At 38.6% G+C, this 16,237-nt stretch overlaps 1 protein-coding gene across 1 annotated transcript; it reads left to right on the top strand.

Annotated features, from left to right (window-relative positions):
- Positions 1–2,720: 2,720 nt before the first annotated feature.
- On the top strand, positions 2,721–15,999 carry cUnh5orf15 (chromosome Un C5orf15 homolog). Its single transcript, XM_079847177.1, has 3 exons — positions 2,721–2,868; positions 8,407–9,038; positions 13,640–15,999. The coding sequence occupies exons 1-3, from the start codon at positions 2,742–2,744 to the stop codon at positions 13,769–13,771; spliced, it is 891 nt and encodes a 296-aa protein (XP_079703303.1). The 5' UTR covers positions 2,721–2,741; the 3' UTR covers positions 13,772–15,999.
- Positions 16,000–16,237: the final 238 nt, after the last annotated feature.

A 16,237-nucleotide genomic window follows, 5' to 3' on the forward strand; every position in this document is an offset into this window, starting at 1 on the left:
GTGCAGTTTGGTTTCTTACTAAAAACAAAATATTGGTAGTTATTATATGCAAAAGACTGATTTATTATTACTTAAAATCCCCCTGTGGTGAAAATCCAGCTTATAAAGCAACACCAAAGCACTTTTCCTCTTCGGTCCGCCTACAGGTTGGAAGCGGATTTGTCCATTACCGCTGTCATAACTAATACCGTCGCACGTGCGCTATTTGTTTATCCAGCACCGGTGTGGTGAACAACTGAGTCCTATTGAAGGGATTAGTCCGAGCTTAGGACCCCATTAGTATGCCAGTGGTATGCCTGATCTAAATCTGTTCTCGCGATAACTTGTAGCTAACGTGTGCTGTTTTAGTGTTATTATGTGGTAGCTTTATGTAGAATGCTAAATTCCGCTGCTATAATCTCAAGCTGCGTCAATAGCAGAGGAGAAAGACCGCGAAATTTAAAAATACTACTGTTATTGTGTCACGAAATGTAGTTTTAAGAGTTTTTAAGTCGAGAATGTAGTTGTTTGAATCTCAAATATGTTGTTTGTTTATACAGATAGCGCCTATTTAAAATTTTGATCTGACGTTTTCGGAGTTGTGAGACTAAAAAACACACTAACAACGAGAAATGGTTATTTTCACAATCTATAGCTTCGGTTAAATACTAGCATATGAAACGTATAAGTTAAAATACATTAATGACTCCTTATAACATAGTACAAACGTCTTCTATAATAAAGTGATTTTGTATGATTTGTAACCAGGCACTAAAGCGATTACCCATAAAACGTGCTTTGAACCAATCGGATTGCTTGGGTCCTAAGCTCGGACTCATCTCTTCAGTCGGACTCAATTGTTCACCACACCGGCTTTGGAAATAACGATGTCCACAGACAAGGTAGAGTATGTTGCATGATTTTATGAAAGTATGATGTATTGCAACATCAGAAACGGCTATTTTTTTTATATAGGCTCCACCTATCGGCTATAGTAACGCTTGCCGTAAAGCAAGTCAAATTTGTAGTTTCTTATGTCTCATTCGAACTACAGATCCGCTACCCGATCTGGCAAATTTGCGAAAAAAGTCGCGAAGCAAATGCAGAAGTGCCGTTCACCCTGTTACGAGTTGATGAACCACTGAAACCATTTTGGAAACATTATTTTAAGGTACAAAAGAATCTTTGGTGTTGCTTTAATGTTGTTTATGTGTCTATGTGGTGTGTTTAATATGCTTTAAGACAAACCATGTGTAAATTCATAAGTCGACAGCATTGCTGAGTATTTCCTCCTTAAAACTGCAGTGAACCAAAGACAGTCTCAAAAACACGCTTTGAAATCGCTGGTGTTTCTGACGTCACAAACTACCTTGTAACCAATCAGATCAACGTGTGATCGTCAACCAGTGGATCTCTGAGCTGAGTGAGTGGAGGCGGGGCTCATTTGCATATTCATAGAACCATGCATACTAAATGAGGCAAGGGTGTCGAGTTACATTCAAGATATTTTAAGGCATGAAGACTTTTTCAAGGAAAAAACACAAATAATGTGATCAAAGATGAATTTTAAAGGATAAAATTATTGACTACAGGGGGACAAGTTTGTTTTAACTTTTTATATAAAAAAGAAGTACATTTTTAAATACTACAACCATTGTGAGGGATGTTATAAAAGTTATTGGTATATATGTTTGATATATAGCCTATTATTGCAGTTCACTCATGCATCATTTAGGGTGAAACATTGCCTCGATTAAATTGCATTAGATTCTGATCCAGACATCGTCTGATTTCTTTCAATGTAAGATGTAAACACTCGCATGTATTTAAGATTTGTGGAAAAGATGCATTGTATATTTTTCCTTTCAGAAAAAAGTTCCCCTTTAAAGTCTCATAGAAAATTATGAACGCAAAAAAACTACATACTGTAATTCACGTTCTCTTTTGCTGTTTGTTAAAGTATTAAGCAGTAATTAGAAGTTTATTAAAGCAAAAGTCGTAGTTAATAGTTATTTAATAGTGAGAACTGGACCCTAAACTAAAGTGTGACTGGAAAATTAATATAATAAAATAATTAGGGCTATCCCCAGTGGCATGATCATTTTAACCAAATCCATCAATGATGCAACCTTTCAAAATCCAAAACTTTTTGTAAATGTTTTTTTCTGATAAACGTTTGAATAACAACTTTATAACTCCTTTAATGTTTGATTCAGTCCTTCATGTAAATCAGCATGGCTTAAACCTCTCCTTATATATGGAAATTACCATATAAATATATTGCAAAATGAAATAATTTACAAAATCATAGAAGTTATCCTGTAAATGTTGTGTTTTTGATGCATGTACTTTTTGCAATATATTCAGTAATATTGAACACTTATTCTTATTTCCCTTCATTTTGGATTGATCTCCAGATAGACATGCCAAAAAAAAAGGAACCTTATGACATTTTACTTTTTACAAACCCCATAGTTTTCCTGAAGGACAAAATTACATGCGTCCTTTAATTATCTTGGCAAAGTTTACATTCACAAGACCAGAAATACTCATTATCTTTTGTCACTGATCTCACGATATACTTTCAAATATGAGAACAAAAAACAAGAAACACATAAAAAGTTACAAATCCAAAGCTTGTCAGATTTATGTAACCAAACGTATTTTATAATCTTTAATACCCACACACACCTTTTACAATAAATTTCGGGTGAAAATCAAGGATCTTGCAACCCCGCGACGGACACTGCGCATGCGCGCTGATGACGACATCACTGAAGATGGCGACGTTACGGAAGACTCGATGCAGGAACTCAACGATGGGAATAATCGCAGTTTTAGTGTCACTGCAGATCCTTTCTGTGAGCTGCTTTCCATTAAACATATCAGGTTAGTGGAGAGATTTCCCTTCAAACCTCAGCGGGTTGTTCGTTCCTGCGGCCAGTGACGTCTTGTAATCATTAACCATATAACGCTAGCTCATACACTCGAGCCTAAGTTTCGTGTGAAGGTTAACCTGTGACTGTGCGCCGTAAATGTCTTTCTCATCAAATGGTTGTGTCTCGGTACCAATAAATGGCACGTTTACATAACGTTATATAAGTATATGATTCAATTTAGAAAACTCACACAAGACTCTTTCTGATACTGATACCGGAAGTCTCGTGCTTTTTGTGACGTGGTCAGTTTCGCAACTGTCAAGCCGTTGTAAACACAACCAACGCAGGGTTGGAAAAAAATATATATTTTTGCACTCAAACAAGTTGATCTTCAGATATTCCTCTATAATATATATTACTGTTCCAATAATTGGATTATGTATCTCACAGGAAAAACCCATGTATCATCAGAATGCTGTTATTTTCACATATAGTATCAAAAGTGATACTATATGTGAAAAAAGGGCAAAAGTGAAAAATAAAAGCCACACCTTTAGATTACAGGTGAGGTAAACTTGGTTGGTTGGGTATCATTTCAATTTTAACGATTCCTGATTTCGATTCCAATAAGGTAAAAAAAAAACAAAAACAAAAAAAACTTGGATATCATTCACATTTAGCCTTATTGCAAAACATTTAATTGTAGCTGAATATCATGAACAAAAATCAACAGGCTAAAGAACACTTACACAAGGAGCGTTTGCCTGTGGTTTAAAAATGTCATAGAGAAACAACTTGCCTAACTAATATACATTTCAAGCATTATTAAACCCAGGTAAATACTCAGACATTGGTCAGATCGCCTGTCAATCAAACTCCCTGCGAAGGGTGCATTGGAATCGATTTTCAATTATCTTTATTGATGTTCAACACACCTTTGTAACTAACTTAAAATTTAGTTAAAGGAGAACTCCGGTCAATTTTAACATTGAGCTCATTTTTTTGTACATTTGGAGTGCTGTCAATACAGAGAACAACGACAAAAATCGGTGTTGCCTACACCGTGTTATCCTCTTTTTAACATTTGCACCCTGTTGACTTCAATGGGGCAAGTACTAAACCTGCTTTTAGCCTCTTAACATCCTTGATGTGTCATTACAAGTGCACAGAAAATGTGAGTGATACCTTCTGAGTGAACACGAGTGAGTCTGACTGCAGTAGATGTGAAAGATATGTATAAAAATGATGTTATTTAAGCCAGCGCAAATACCTTTGTTTACATCCTGTTTTTCGGTTGAAGTCCAAAGTAGTCGATTGCCGAGTTCACGCGCGTGGTCATAGGTATTAAACCTATGCGTGTGAACTCGGCAATCGACTACTTTGGACTTCAACCGAAAAACAGGATGTAAACAAAGGTATTTGCGCTGGCTTAAATAACATCATTTTTATACATTTCTTTAACATCTACTGCAGTCAGACTCACTCGTGTTCACTCAGAAGGAATCACTCACATTTTCTGTGCACTTGTAATGACACATCAAGGATGTTAAGAGGCTAAAAGCAGGTTTAGTACTTGCCCCATTGAAGTCAACAGGGTGCAAATTTTAAAAATAGAATAACTCGGTGTAGGCAACACCGATTTTTGTCGTTGTTCTCTGTATTGACAGCACTCCAAATGTACAAAAAAATGAGCTCAATGTTAAAATTGACCGGAGTTCTCCTTTAAGAGCCTTTAAAGACAAACACTCAGCAATTAAGAAAAGAACAAATAAAAATTAGCAATTGCAACAAATAGATACAACTGAACAAAGATACGATTGAAATAAACAGTGTTTTAAGATTTTCAGGTATTCGGGTACAGAAACTAATCAAATGTAAATTAACACTGCAGTTTATAAATAAAATATTAGGGCTGGGTATTGACACAAATTTCACAATTCGATTCGATTTTGATTCACAAGCTTGCAATTCGATTACGATTCGATTCAACATTGATTATTTTGGATATCAGGTTCAATACATGGCAAATTTTCTCAAGGAAAACAAATCTCTTGAACTATTATTGTAAACTATGGGAGTCAGTTGTAGCCTATAGTCTTCATTAGCCTACTATAATATTGAAGGTAAAAATGAACTGATTTATATACAAACACTTTAATTACACTTTTATTAATTTTTATAATAATAAAGTTATATGAAATTATATAAAAATTTAAATGGTGATTCATAAAAAACTTTTCAGATTTATTCAAACATGCATTAAATATTGAAGAACATTAAAAATTATAATGAATATGTAATATGGTGCATATATTTAACAAAATGCTCCTCTCTAGAGTTAATTTTCTCGCTGACTAACGAGTTTATGGTCACATGGTTTTTCTGAGGTAAATGTGACGTTACATGACATTGTTTACTAACGTCTTTGCACGGTTGAAACACTGATTGAACGACTCCATGTCACATGATACGGACTTCGATAAGTTGTACTCTACATTTTAACACACTTTCAGACGCTCATTCATGTTTATTTCGCGCTGTAACTGGTGTTATTAATGCGGAAGTGAAGATCACGTGCTTCTCTTGAGCTGAGCCAGAGCGATCTCACGCCACAGCGCCAAAACGATAATTATGTTTTTGAATTTCGTAAGAAAATGGACGTAATTTGAAATCTGAGACTTTTTCATATCAATAATAACAAAGCACAAAGATTATAGCGATTTATCGGATGGGATGCGCAACAATGTTCCATTCATTCATCAACTGAAAACAGGATGACTAATCGATTCTTGGGATTTAAGAATCGATATCGGTTCGTAAAAATGAGAATCGATTAAAATCGAGAAATCAATATTTTTTTACCCAGCCCTATAAAATATAGTACATTACAAATAGTTACAAAAACGAGTGAATTTTCTCTTTGTCTTTTGTTATTTGATTAGTGTTATTATAGAGACGGCTGCAGGAATATTAGTGTTATTATAGAGACGGCTGCAGGAATATTAGTGTTATTATAGAGATGGCTGCAGGAATATTAGTGTTATTATAGAGATGGCTGCAGGAATATTAGTGTTATTATAGAGACGGCCGCAGGAATATTAGCGTTATTATAGAGACGGCCGCAGGAATATTAGCGTTATTATAGAGACGGCCGCAGGAATATTAGTGTTATTATAGAGACGGCCGCAGGAATATTAGTGTTATTATAGAGACGGCAGCAGGAATATTAGTGTTATTATAGAGACGGCCGCAGGAATATTAGTGTTATTATAGAGACGGCCGCAGGAATATTAGTGTTATTATAGAGACGGCCGCAGGAATATTAGTGTTATTATAGAGACGGCCGCAGGAATATTAGCGTTATTATAGAGACGGCCGCAGGAATATTAGCGTTATTATAGAGACGGCCGCAGGAATATTAGCGTTATTATAGAGACGGCCGCAGGAATATTAGCGTTATTATAGAGACGGCCGCAGGAATATTAGTGTTATTATAGAGACGGCCGCAGGAATATTAGTGTTATTATAGAGACGGCCGCAGGAATATTAGTGTTATTATAGAGACGGCCGCAGGAATATTAGTGTTATTATAGAGACGGCCGCAGGAATATTAGTGTTATTATAGAGACGGCCGCAGGAATATTAGTGTTATTATAGAGACGGCCGCAGGAATATTAGTGTTATTATAGAGACGGCCGCAGGAATATTAGTGTTATTATAGAGACGGCCGCAGGAATATTAGTGTTATTATAGAGACGGCCGCAGGAATATTAGTGTTATTATAGAGACGGCCGCAGGAATATTAGTGTTATTATAGAGACGGCCGCAGGAATATTAGTGTTATTATAGAGACGGCCGCAGGAATATTAGTGTTATTATAGAGACGGCCGCAGGAATATTAGTGTTATTATAGAGACGGCCGCAGGAATATTAGCGTTATTATAGAGACGGCCGCAGGAATATTAGCGTTATTATAGAGACGGCCGCAGGAATATTAGTGTAATTATAGAGATGGCCGCAGGAATATTAGCGTTATTATAGAGACGGCCGCAGGAATATTAGCGTTATTATAGAGACGGCCGCAGGAATATTAGCGTTATTATAGAGACGGCCGCAGGAATATTAGTGTTATTATAGAGACGGCCGCAGGAATATTAGTGTTATTATAGAGACGGCCGCAGGAATATTAGTGTTATTATAGAGACGGCCGCAGGAATATTAGTGTTATTATAGAGACGGCCGCAGGAATATTAGTGTTATTATAGAGACGGCCGCAGGAATATTAGCGTTATTATAGAGACGGCCGCAGGAATATTAGCGTTATTATAGAGACGGCCGCAGGAATATTAGCGTTATTATAGAGACGGCCGCAGGAATATTAGCGTTATTATAGAGACGGCCGCAGGAATATTAGTGTTATTATAGAGACGGCCGCAGGAATATTAGTGTTATTATAGAGACGGCCGCAGGAATATTAGTGTTATTATAGAGACGGCCGCAGGAATATTAGTGTTATTATAGAGACGGCCGCAGGAATATTAGCGTTATTATAGAGACGGCCGCAGGAATATTAGCGTTATTATAGAGACGGCCGCAGGAATATTAGCGTTATTATAGAGACGGCCGCAGGAATATTAGCGTTATTATAGAGACGGCCGCAGGAATATTAGCGTTATTATAGAGACGGCCGCAGGAATATTAGCGTTATTATAGAGACGGCCGCAGGAATATTAGCGTTATTATAGAGACGGCCGCAGGAATATTAGCGTTATTATAGAGACGGCCGCAGGAATATTAGCGTTATTATAGAGACGGCCGCAGGAATATTAGCGTTATTATAGAGACGGCCGCAGGAATATTAGCGTTATTATAGAGACGGCCGCAGGAATATTAGCGTTATTATAGAGACGGCCGCAGGAATATTAGCGTTATTATAGAGACGGCCGCAGGAATATTAGCGTTATTATAGAGACGGCCGCAGGAATATTAGCGTTATTATAGAGACGGCCGCAGGAATATTAGCGTTATTATAGAGACGGCCGCAGGAATATTAGCGTTATTATAGAGACGGCCGCAGGAATATTAGCGTTATTATAGAGACGGCCGCAGGAATATTAGCGTTATTATAGAGACGGCCGCAGGAATATTAGCGTTATTATAGAGACGGCCGCAGGAATATTAGCGTTATTATAGAGACGGCCGCAGGAATATTAGCGTTATTATAGAGACGGCCGCAGGAATATTAGCGTTATTATAGAGACGGCCGCAGGAATATTAGTGTTATTATAGAGACGGCTGCAGGAATATTAGGCTGCTGTCACTTTAAGAGCTGCACGGATCCAATACACTGATACACATGCAGCAGAGTCGTCTCACGCTTCAATGGTTTAAAGTCATATTGAAATGCTCACAAAGGAATACATTTTAATTTTATAATAAGTATCTGATTCCTGACCTCAAGTATTCGATTACAGAACTGAAATAGATTTTCGATTCCCAACCCTAGACAGATGTAAATGCTCTTAATGTTGCTTGTTTCCCTCTACAGCTGGGATTGCACCGGTCTCTGGTGGCAGTGCACCCCAAAACATCTCAGGAGCACCTCATAAGAACACGAGCGTCAGTGTATCGGGCCCGGTTTCGAATGCAACGGCAGCTCCCGCTATCGACTCCAACAGCAGCACCACCACCACCAAAGCAGAATACGTTTCCATCACCATATCTGCATCAGATCAAAACAAAACCACATCGGATCAGCCGAAAACCACACCAGGCCAGCCGAAAACCACACCAGGCCACCCGAAAACCACACCAGGCCAGCCGAAAACCACACCAGGCCAGCCGAAAGCCACACCAGAGCCCACCGTTACACCGGCAAACAAGCCAGTCTCCACCCCGGCAGGAGATAAACCAGAGAGCACCTTAGATTACATGGCTGACAGCACGTCTCCAGACCCAGACCTGGGCTTTAGAGAAACCGATGATGATGATGGTGATGGTGACATCCAGGGTTTGGGGAAAGACCTTTACGACAATCTCCCCTCTGAAAACATAGATGTAAACATCAAGGACACAGTCATCTATACAACCAAGGATGAAGATTCCCACTTCTTCTTTCATCTGGTTGTCATCGCCTTTCTCGTTGCCATCGTGTACATCACCTACCACAACAAGAGAAAGGTATGTGTGCTGTCGCAACTTCATGTGACATGGCAAAAAGAAAATGGGCTTCTCTTCAGAATGATTTCACGATTATCTATTAATGGATGAGTTGTTTGATCTAATTGCGTTATTCGTAGTGGTTGACCGATATATTGCCAATGCTGATTGGAATATATTTTAAAAAAAATTAGTTTTCTGGATCAATGTGTCAGACACATTAAACAAAGAAAGTAAGTTTTGCATATCAAATATGGTACCATAGTCGTTTTAGAGTCACGGGATTGAACCGTACTCGGATCAGCCGATAGGCGTGTGAAAAAAAAAAAAAAGCTTTTCTTCTGGAGTCCAGCTCAGTTTAGGCGAAGTTTATATTTAAAGGTGCAGTGTGTAATTTTGACGGTTTGAAAAAGTCAAAATATTGGAGAGAGTTGTTTCTCCTCGACTCGACTCGACAGGTTGCCAGATTGAGATCACGCACCGCGGAACGAGCACGATAAGCTTTACACTGTAATTTGATCAGCTGCTATATCTGTGTTTTAACATTCCTCTGATCATCATAGAGCTTTGTAATTGGATTTCGAGTATTATTAGGTCGTGTAGAATCTGTGATCTCTGACCCAGTTCGTTCGCTGCTTCCTCTGCTGCAATACGCGGAGTTTCCCGCCAACTGGCAACCCGGGTGTTGAAATACTATTGGGTGAATTGTCAGTGGGTGGAGTCAAATCAGACACTCCGACATGTGGTTTTGTGTCGAAGTAGAATAACTGGGTGTAGCATTGAGATGTTTAAGCATGTTTCCTAAATATCTGCACTCATATTATGGTATTTTTATGCTTTAGCACAGTCAAAAAAATTGCATACAGCACCTTTAAAGGTGCCATGTGTAAGAATTGAGGTAAAAATATCCAAAAAATGAGCTACACGCATCAAAAGAATGAGAAAAAACAAGGGCGATGATGTCATTAAAAAAATGACAAGTTATAGTGCTGCAGAGATATCAACCTGAATTAGCATGCTAAATTACTAGCCACAGCCCGACAGGTGTCATAATACCAGTTTCGGCCATGGGAGGCGGTATGCGTGCAACATAACCACAAGCCAATCTGCAATACATGAGTAACTCGCACGGCTTGTGGGCGTTAGTGATGGGAAGTTCAGATCATTTTACTGACTCTCTTGTTCGATCTCGTTCATCAAAATGAACAAATCTTTTTTCGAGTAATTTCGTTCATTTAAGGGGCTTTAAATGTTATACTTTTAACAGGCAAATTCCCCGAACACATCCACTTACGCAATCTTGATCATATTCTGAATTAAGAAATCATTATAATGCAGTCCAAAATAATTTACAGGGAACATAAATAATTACTTTACCTTCCGAGTCTTTCGTTCATTTTTCACGTGACAGACGCAATGAACGGATCGTTCATGAACGACTCATCACTAGTGGGCGTACTTGAACCTGATGTCAATCGTGTGGAAAGTACAGCCCACTACTACATTTCAGTTCAGGGAAGAGAGCGGAAGAATGGCTGAAGCCCTTGGCAAGAGACCCTTACCACCACCACCACAACCACCCGCTGCAGGGAAAAAACTGTATCTTTCAACAGTGTTCGTGTTTTTTTACTATTAGCTAGTAGAGATGATCGGTTCACGTGCGCTAGTTCACGTAACATATACAAGCGCCAAAACGGTATTTATTGTTTGAATTGCGTAATAAAATTGACAGAATCTGAGAGTTGAGATTTTTTTATATCATAACTAACCTGCTCTAGTCTGTCGGTCTCCGTGTCCTCTTTGCTTCGCGATTTTTCTGTGCGTGAGAAAATGGATGTGTGGCGTGAGAGCGTGTGAAAAGTGTCAATTGCGTGTCTCACGGTGAATGCGTGAGAGTTGGCAGCTCTGGTTACGTTGGCGCTAGCTTGGTCAACATCAGCGAATGCTGTCTGTCAAATTAATGTAATTCAAACTAACAATAAAAATGTAATATGAACAAAACGAATATGAACATATTCACTGGTAAAGGTGAAGGGGAGTAGCTTGAAGATGTCATATTTCAAAATCACTTGACATCAACCAACGTTCCTCTGGAGTCAAAACGTCCTCTATTAGGAGTTGGCTCGGCTTCGGCTATGGCTCTAGGGTCGTTGTGAAGGTAGGGGCGGAGCAAAGAGACTATGCCGTTTCTCGGTTGTTACTCTAGAGTAGACCAACTCACTTTCTGGAGGTAAACTGCCCCCATCTGGTATGGAATGTGGAGTATGAATTGATTTTTTTGGCGGACATTACACAAGGCACCTTTAAAGGGTAACTAAACCCCTGGTCAGAGCCTGACTCCACCCACTGGCAATATTTGAAAAATGCTGGAAAAGTGGGCAGACCCCAGCGGAGATAGACGGGACGCACCGAGGGCGGGGCTGAGCGGGGGGGGGGCGTGCACCTGAGAGCCGCAGTGACGGATTAATTGGCAGCTGCTGTCAGACTCTAAAACGGAGAGTGACTCACAGGGTCGGACGTTAAAGTACATGCATCTGACGAGTTTTATCGAGTTGATGTCAATAGCGCGCGCTCTCTGTAGGCATATTCATATTTTGCTGCTATGTGAAAAAATCCAGCAAAATGCGCCGACGCGTTTGTCGACCCCAGAGGATTAACTTTAGCCTAACTATAAATTGTGATAATATATAAGATCACTCACATCAAGATGCCGCTGTGGTGGTGGAGTCCATGCAGGAGGAGCAGCGTTTGGCACTGCATCGCTATTCAGCGCGAGCTGTGTGGAGAAGCCCATTTCCACCTCTATTGCGTTACAGACAATATTGGTTGCACACTTGAGCTCCACTGGCGCCTAATTTCCAAGTTTGCTGGAAAGCTATGCAGTCCAGGAGTGCTGTTGCAACCAGCAAACCTACACCTACGCACCCTCCTGACCACTGTACTAAATACAGATAAATCTGCGCTAACTTGAAGCTATCCTAACTGATGCAATACTATGCGTGGTAGCTCTAGCTCGTACCAAGGGCGGGCGTGGCGAACTGGAACCTGCTTACGTAGCGGTGTACCGCTTGCGTCACGCTGTACCGCAAACATCCAATAGGAAAATTCAACTGCAGTAGCCACCGTTCAACCTGAAGAGGGCAGCACTCAGACGTTTTTACACCATATATTGTAGAATTAAAACACTTTATACCCAAATGTCAAAAAAGTTACTCGAATCAATGAACAGCACTAATAAAGACCCATTCTCACAGATCATTAACTAAAAAAAGTTGGTTTAGGGTTTAGTTACCCTTTAAGGATTAACTTGCGCAATGGACAAAAACACTTTGGTTTTCCAGTTATTTAACATTCACTTCATGCCAAACATTCTTGGTCACATAGAGGTAATGACAGGAGACAAGTTGCTTTTTTATTTCTGTGGAAATGAAGAAGAAAAAACACTGTTGTAAAGTACATAAAGACAGTCAAAGGTCTATGATTCGAGGGCTTGTGGGTTTAATCAGACTATGTTATATTTTATATTTTTTTCAGGTTTTCAGGGCTCTTGTGAATCTAACATGGACCAAGATTAAATTTAAACGAATAGAAAAATATTTTTATTTAATTAAAGAAATCATATGGGCCTTTTTTAATAATTTTTCCATCTAAAATATAATAAATTAATGTATTAGGTTTAAGGTCCTTGCACCGAAATTTTCCTATTCATTTTTTCCCATCCGTGATTCGGTGGCTCTGAATTGTCAAAACGCCTCTCAAAATACTTGTAACAGATGCGAAAAACGCAGAAAATCAAACCCGATCCGAATTTTTTTTACGATGGACGAAGGTTTCGGAGGCAGTGTGTAAACGTGATTGACACAACATGAGGTCGTATTTATTTTTTAACGTGCTAACATTTCGGACTAGAATTTCGTACCTTTACACTGTAAGTGACATGAGCAAAACAGACAATTTAAATGTTAATTACAATTATTTGTTTGAAAATTAGCCTAATGGACAGCACAAAAATCACGATCGTGACAGAGCTAGAAACACGTGAGCGGTTTAACATGTTGCTCTTCTGTTGTTGCAGCAGATAATGTGGTGTCAAAGGTCAAATATCAGTGAGGAACATGTGAAACATGCTGAAATGATACATCGATAGAAATTAGTCATTTTGGGGTAAACAAGACAAGCTTTACAAACACTGTTGTCATAGTTTTTTCAAAACGCATCGATTCTGAATATTTCTTAATAGTTTCAATTGCCGTAATCAGCATATCAGTGATTTCTGAAGGATCATGTGACACTGAAGACTGGAGTAATGATGCTGAAAATTCAGCTTTGATCACAGGAATAAATTACACTTTACTAGATATTCATATAAAAAACAATTGCAATGTTATTTCACAATATTTTTGCTATTTTTTTGTATTTTTAATCATAAATGCAGTCTGAGCATAAGAGACTTCTTTTAAAAACATAATAAATCATACGGATCCCAATCTTTTGAACAGCAGTGTGTGTGTGTATATGTCAGATCCAGCAGTGTATAAAATGAATATAATGAATAGACTGAGCATTGCATGATCTGTCCTGATGATGAACTCTTTCCCCCGTGTCTCTGTGTGTGTGTGTAGCTGATGCTTCTGGCTCAGAGTCGACGCTGGCGGGACGGTTTCTGCTCCCGAGGAGTCGAGTATCACCGGCTCGACCAGAACGTCAACGAGGCCATGCCTTCGCTCAAGATGACCAGCGATTACATCTTCTGACCAGAGCAACACATGCTAACCGGCTACACATGGTGTCTTATTTAATCAAGGGGAAGAAGAAGACGGACTGTTAAATGTATTAAAAATGTATATTTGTATTGTACTAAAACATACTCAAGTTCATTTTTAATACGTTTAATAGTACGTCTTTTTCACCGGGGTGAGAGATTGTGCTTTAGTAGATGTGCGTTTATTTTGTGGGTCTTTTCTGCTTGTTGTTTTCCTCTGTGTTTTTCTTGTTGGTGTCTATGAAAGCAGAGGTTTTGAATGCGGCTGATGCGTGTAAACGATTGTGTTCTTCGGCAGAACTGCATTATTACATGTCTGCCGGATCATTCGTGAAGAAAAACAAATGAAGGTATGTAGATATCTGATTATAAAGCTGCTGTCTGTCACATATAGGCCAAGCACAAAATACAGACGATTCATTTGCTTCCATTGCAGTGGTTTGTTGACATTGGCGTCTGTGCTGTGAATGTGTGTGTGTGTGTGTGTTTGAGGTGCACAATTAATCGGTAAAAGATCGTGACTAGGGCTGCACGATATTGAAGAAAAACGTGATATGCGATAACTCGTTAAATACTGCGATATACGATAATGCTTTAAGTGTGTAAAATAAACTTAAATTATCTTTAAAATATTTAAAATTACATAACCTACATACGTGTTTCACATTCTTTTTGTGACGAGAAAACATCCCTACAGTTTCTGAAAGTGAACAGCAGTGATTTACTGTCGCATAAGAAGTTAATAGTTAATTTAATATTAGGTTTCAGGTTATCCTACATTAGGTTTATTTAACAGCAGAAACGGAATAATCAAATGTAAAAATAAAACACTGCTTAGTTTTCACAGTATGAATTAAATATACACTTATTCGTATTAAAGCTACAAAAGTTATTCAGCCAAGAGCAGCGAGTGATTTTCTCTTTGTCTTTTGTTCATGACCCGTTATTGCAAGCCTTTGCTATATTCATATCGCGATATATACATTTGCAATATTCCGATATATTGTGCAGCTCTAATTGCGACCCATGAAATCTTATTGCAATCGTATGACAGCGATTCACCTGCGTCTATTAAACCTTTGACAAGTACAATCACAGCGAACATTCAGATCTCAGAGCCGCTGTCCTGTATAGATAGGAAACAGCTTCAGTCTTTTCAACCACACCGTATCGTTATTTCTGTTACAAACATTCAAATCATCACAAAAGAGCTGGGATTAAAGGTTATAGTTCAGATATAAAACTTTAAAAAGTCTTTAAAAAAGTCTTTTGAAAACCCGTTTGTACTCGTGTGCTTTTAACGTCTTGTGAATGTTTATTTTGGTGTTGGACCTGGGCAATTTTGTACAGCACTTTGGTCAACCAAGGTTGTTTTAAATGTGGTTTATAAATAAATTAAACTTGAAACTGAAACTTTTGGAAGTAGCTTGACGCTTCAAATTAATTTTCTATTAATTGCATCGTTACACCTGTGAGATTTGTTGAAAAACTGATTAATCTGGTAATGAAACAAGTGAAGTCTTGATGAGTGAATCATTGAATCATTCACTCAACCAGTTTTTTTCTTTTTTTTTTTTTCTTTCAATAATTCAAATTAATTCAATATGTTTAAATAGACTGCACCAATTAACATTTTTTCAAAACCTCTACTAAATTACATGTTTTTTTTGTTTCGTTTAGTTGTCTATTTTGAATTGTGATCTCTATTTTAAACAAAACGGTGCAGCTCTAGTGTGTGTTCAGCACAGATCATTTGTGTGGGTTTAGCACAGATCATATGTGTGTGTTCAGCACAGATCATATGCGTGGGTTTAGCACAGATCATATGTGTGTGTTCAGCACAGATCATATGCGTGTGTTCAGCACAGATCATATGTGTGTGTTCAGCACAGATCATATGCGTGGGTTCAGCACAGATCATATGTGTGTGTTCAGCACAGATCATATGTGTGTGTTCAGCACAGATCATATGCGTGGGTTTAGCACAGATCATATGTGTGTGTTCAGCACAGATCATATGCGTGTGTTCAGCACAGATCATATGTGTGTGTTCAGCACAGATCATATGCGTGTGTTCAGCACAGATCATATGCGTGGGTTCACCACAGATCATATGTGTGTGTTCAGCACAGATCATATGCGCGGGTTTAGCACAGATCATATGTGTGTGTTCAGCACAGATCATATGTGTGTGTTCAGCACAGATCATATGTGTGGGTTTAGCACAGATCATATGTGTGTGTGTGTGTTCAGCACAGATAATGTGTGTGTGGTGACCTTGTTGACCACGTCTGAGAACCCTGTTTGCTAACACGTCTGCTAACTAACAGCAATATTGTCATGAAACGTGTGTTTGCTATGCAGCCACTTCGGGCTGATCCCCTTTATGTTTTTGTTTATGACTTCAGTGAAGTTGTTTTATATTGCACATGATGTTTAGATGAGCAGGGTCCACCGT

Source organism: Squalius cephalus, assembly GCF_949319135.1.
Source record: "Squalius cephalus genome assembly, chromosome: 17".
In the NCBI taxonomy this organism is placed as follows: domain Eukaryota; kingdom Metazoa; phylum Chordata; class Actinopteri; order Cypriniformes; family Leuciscidae; genus Squalius; species Squalius cephalus.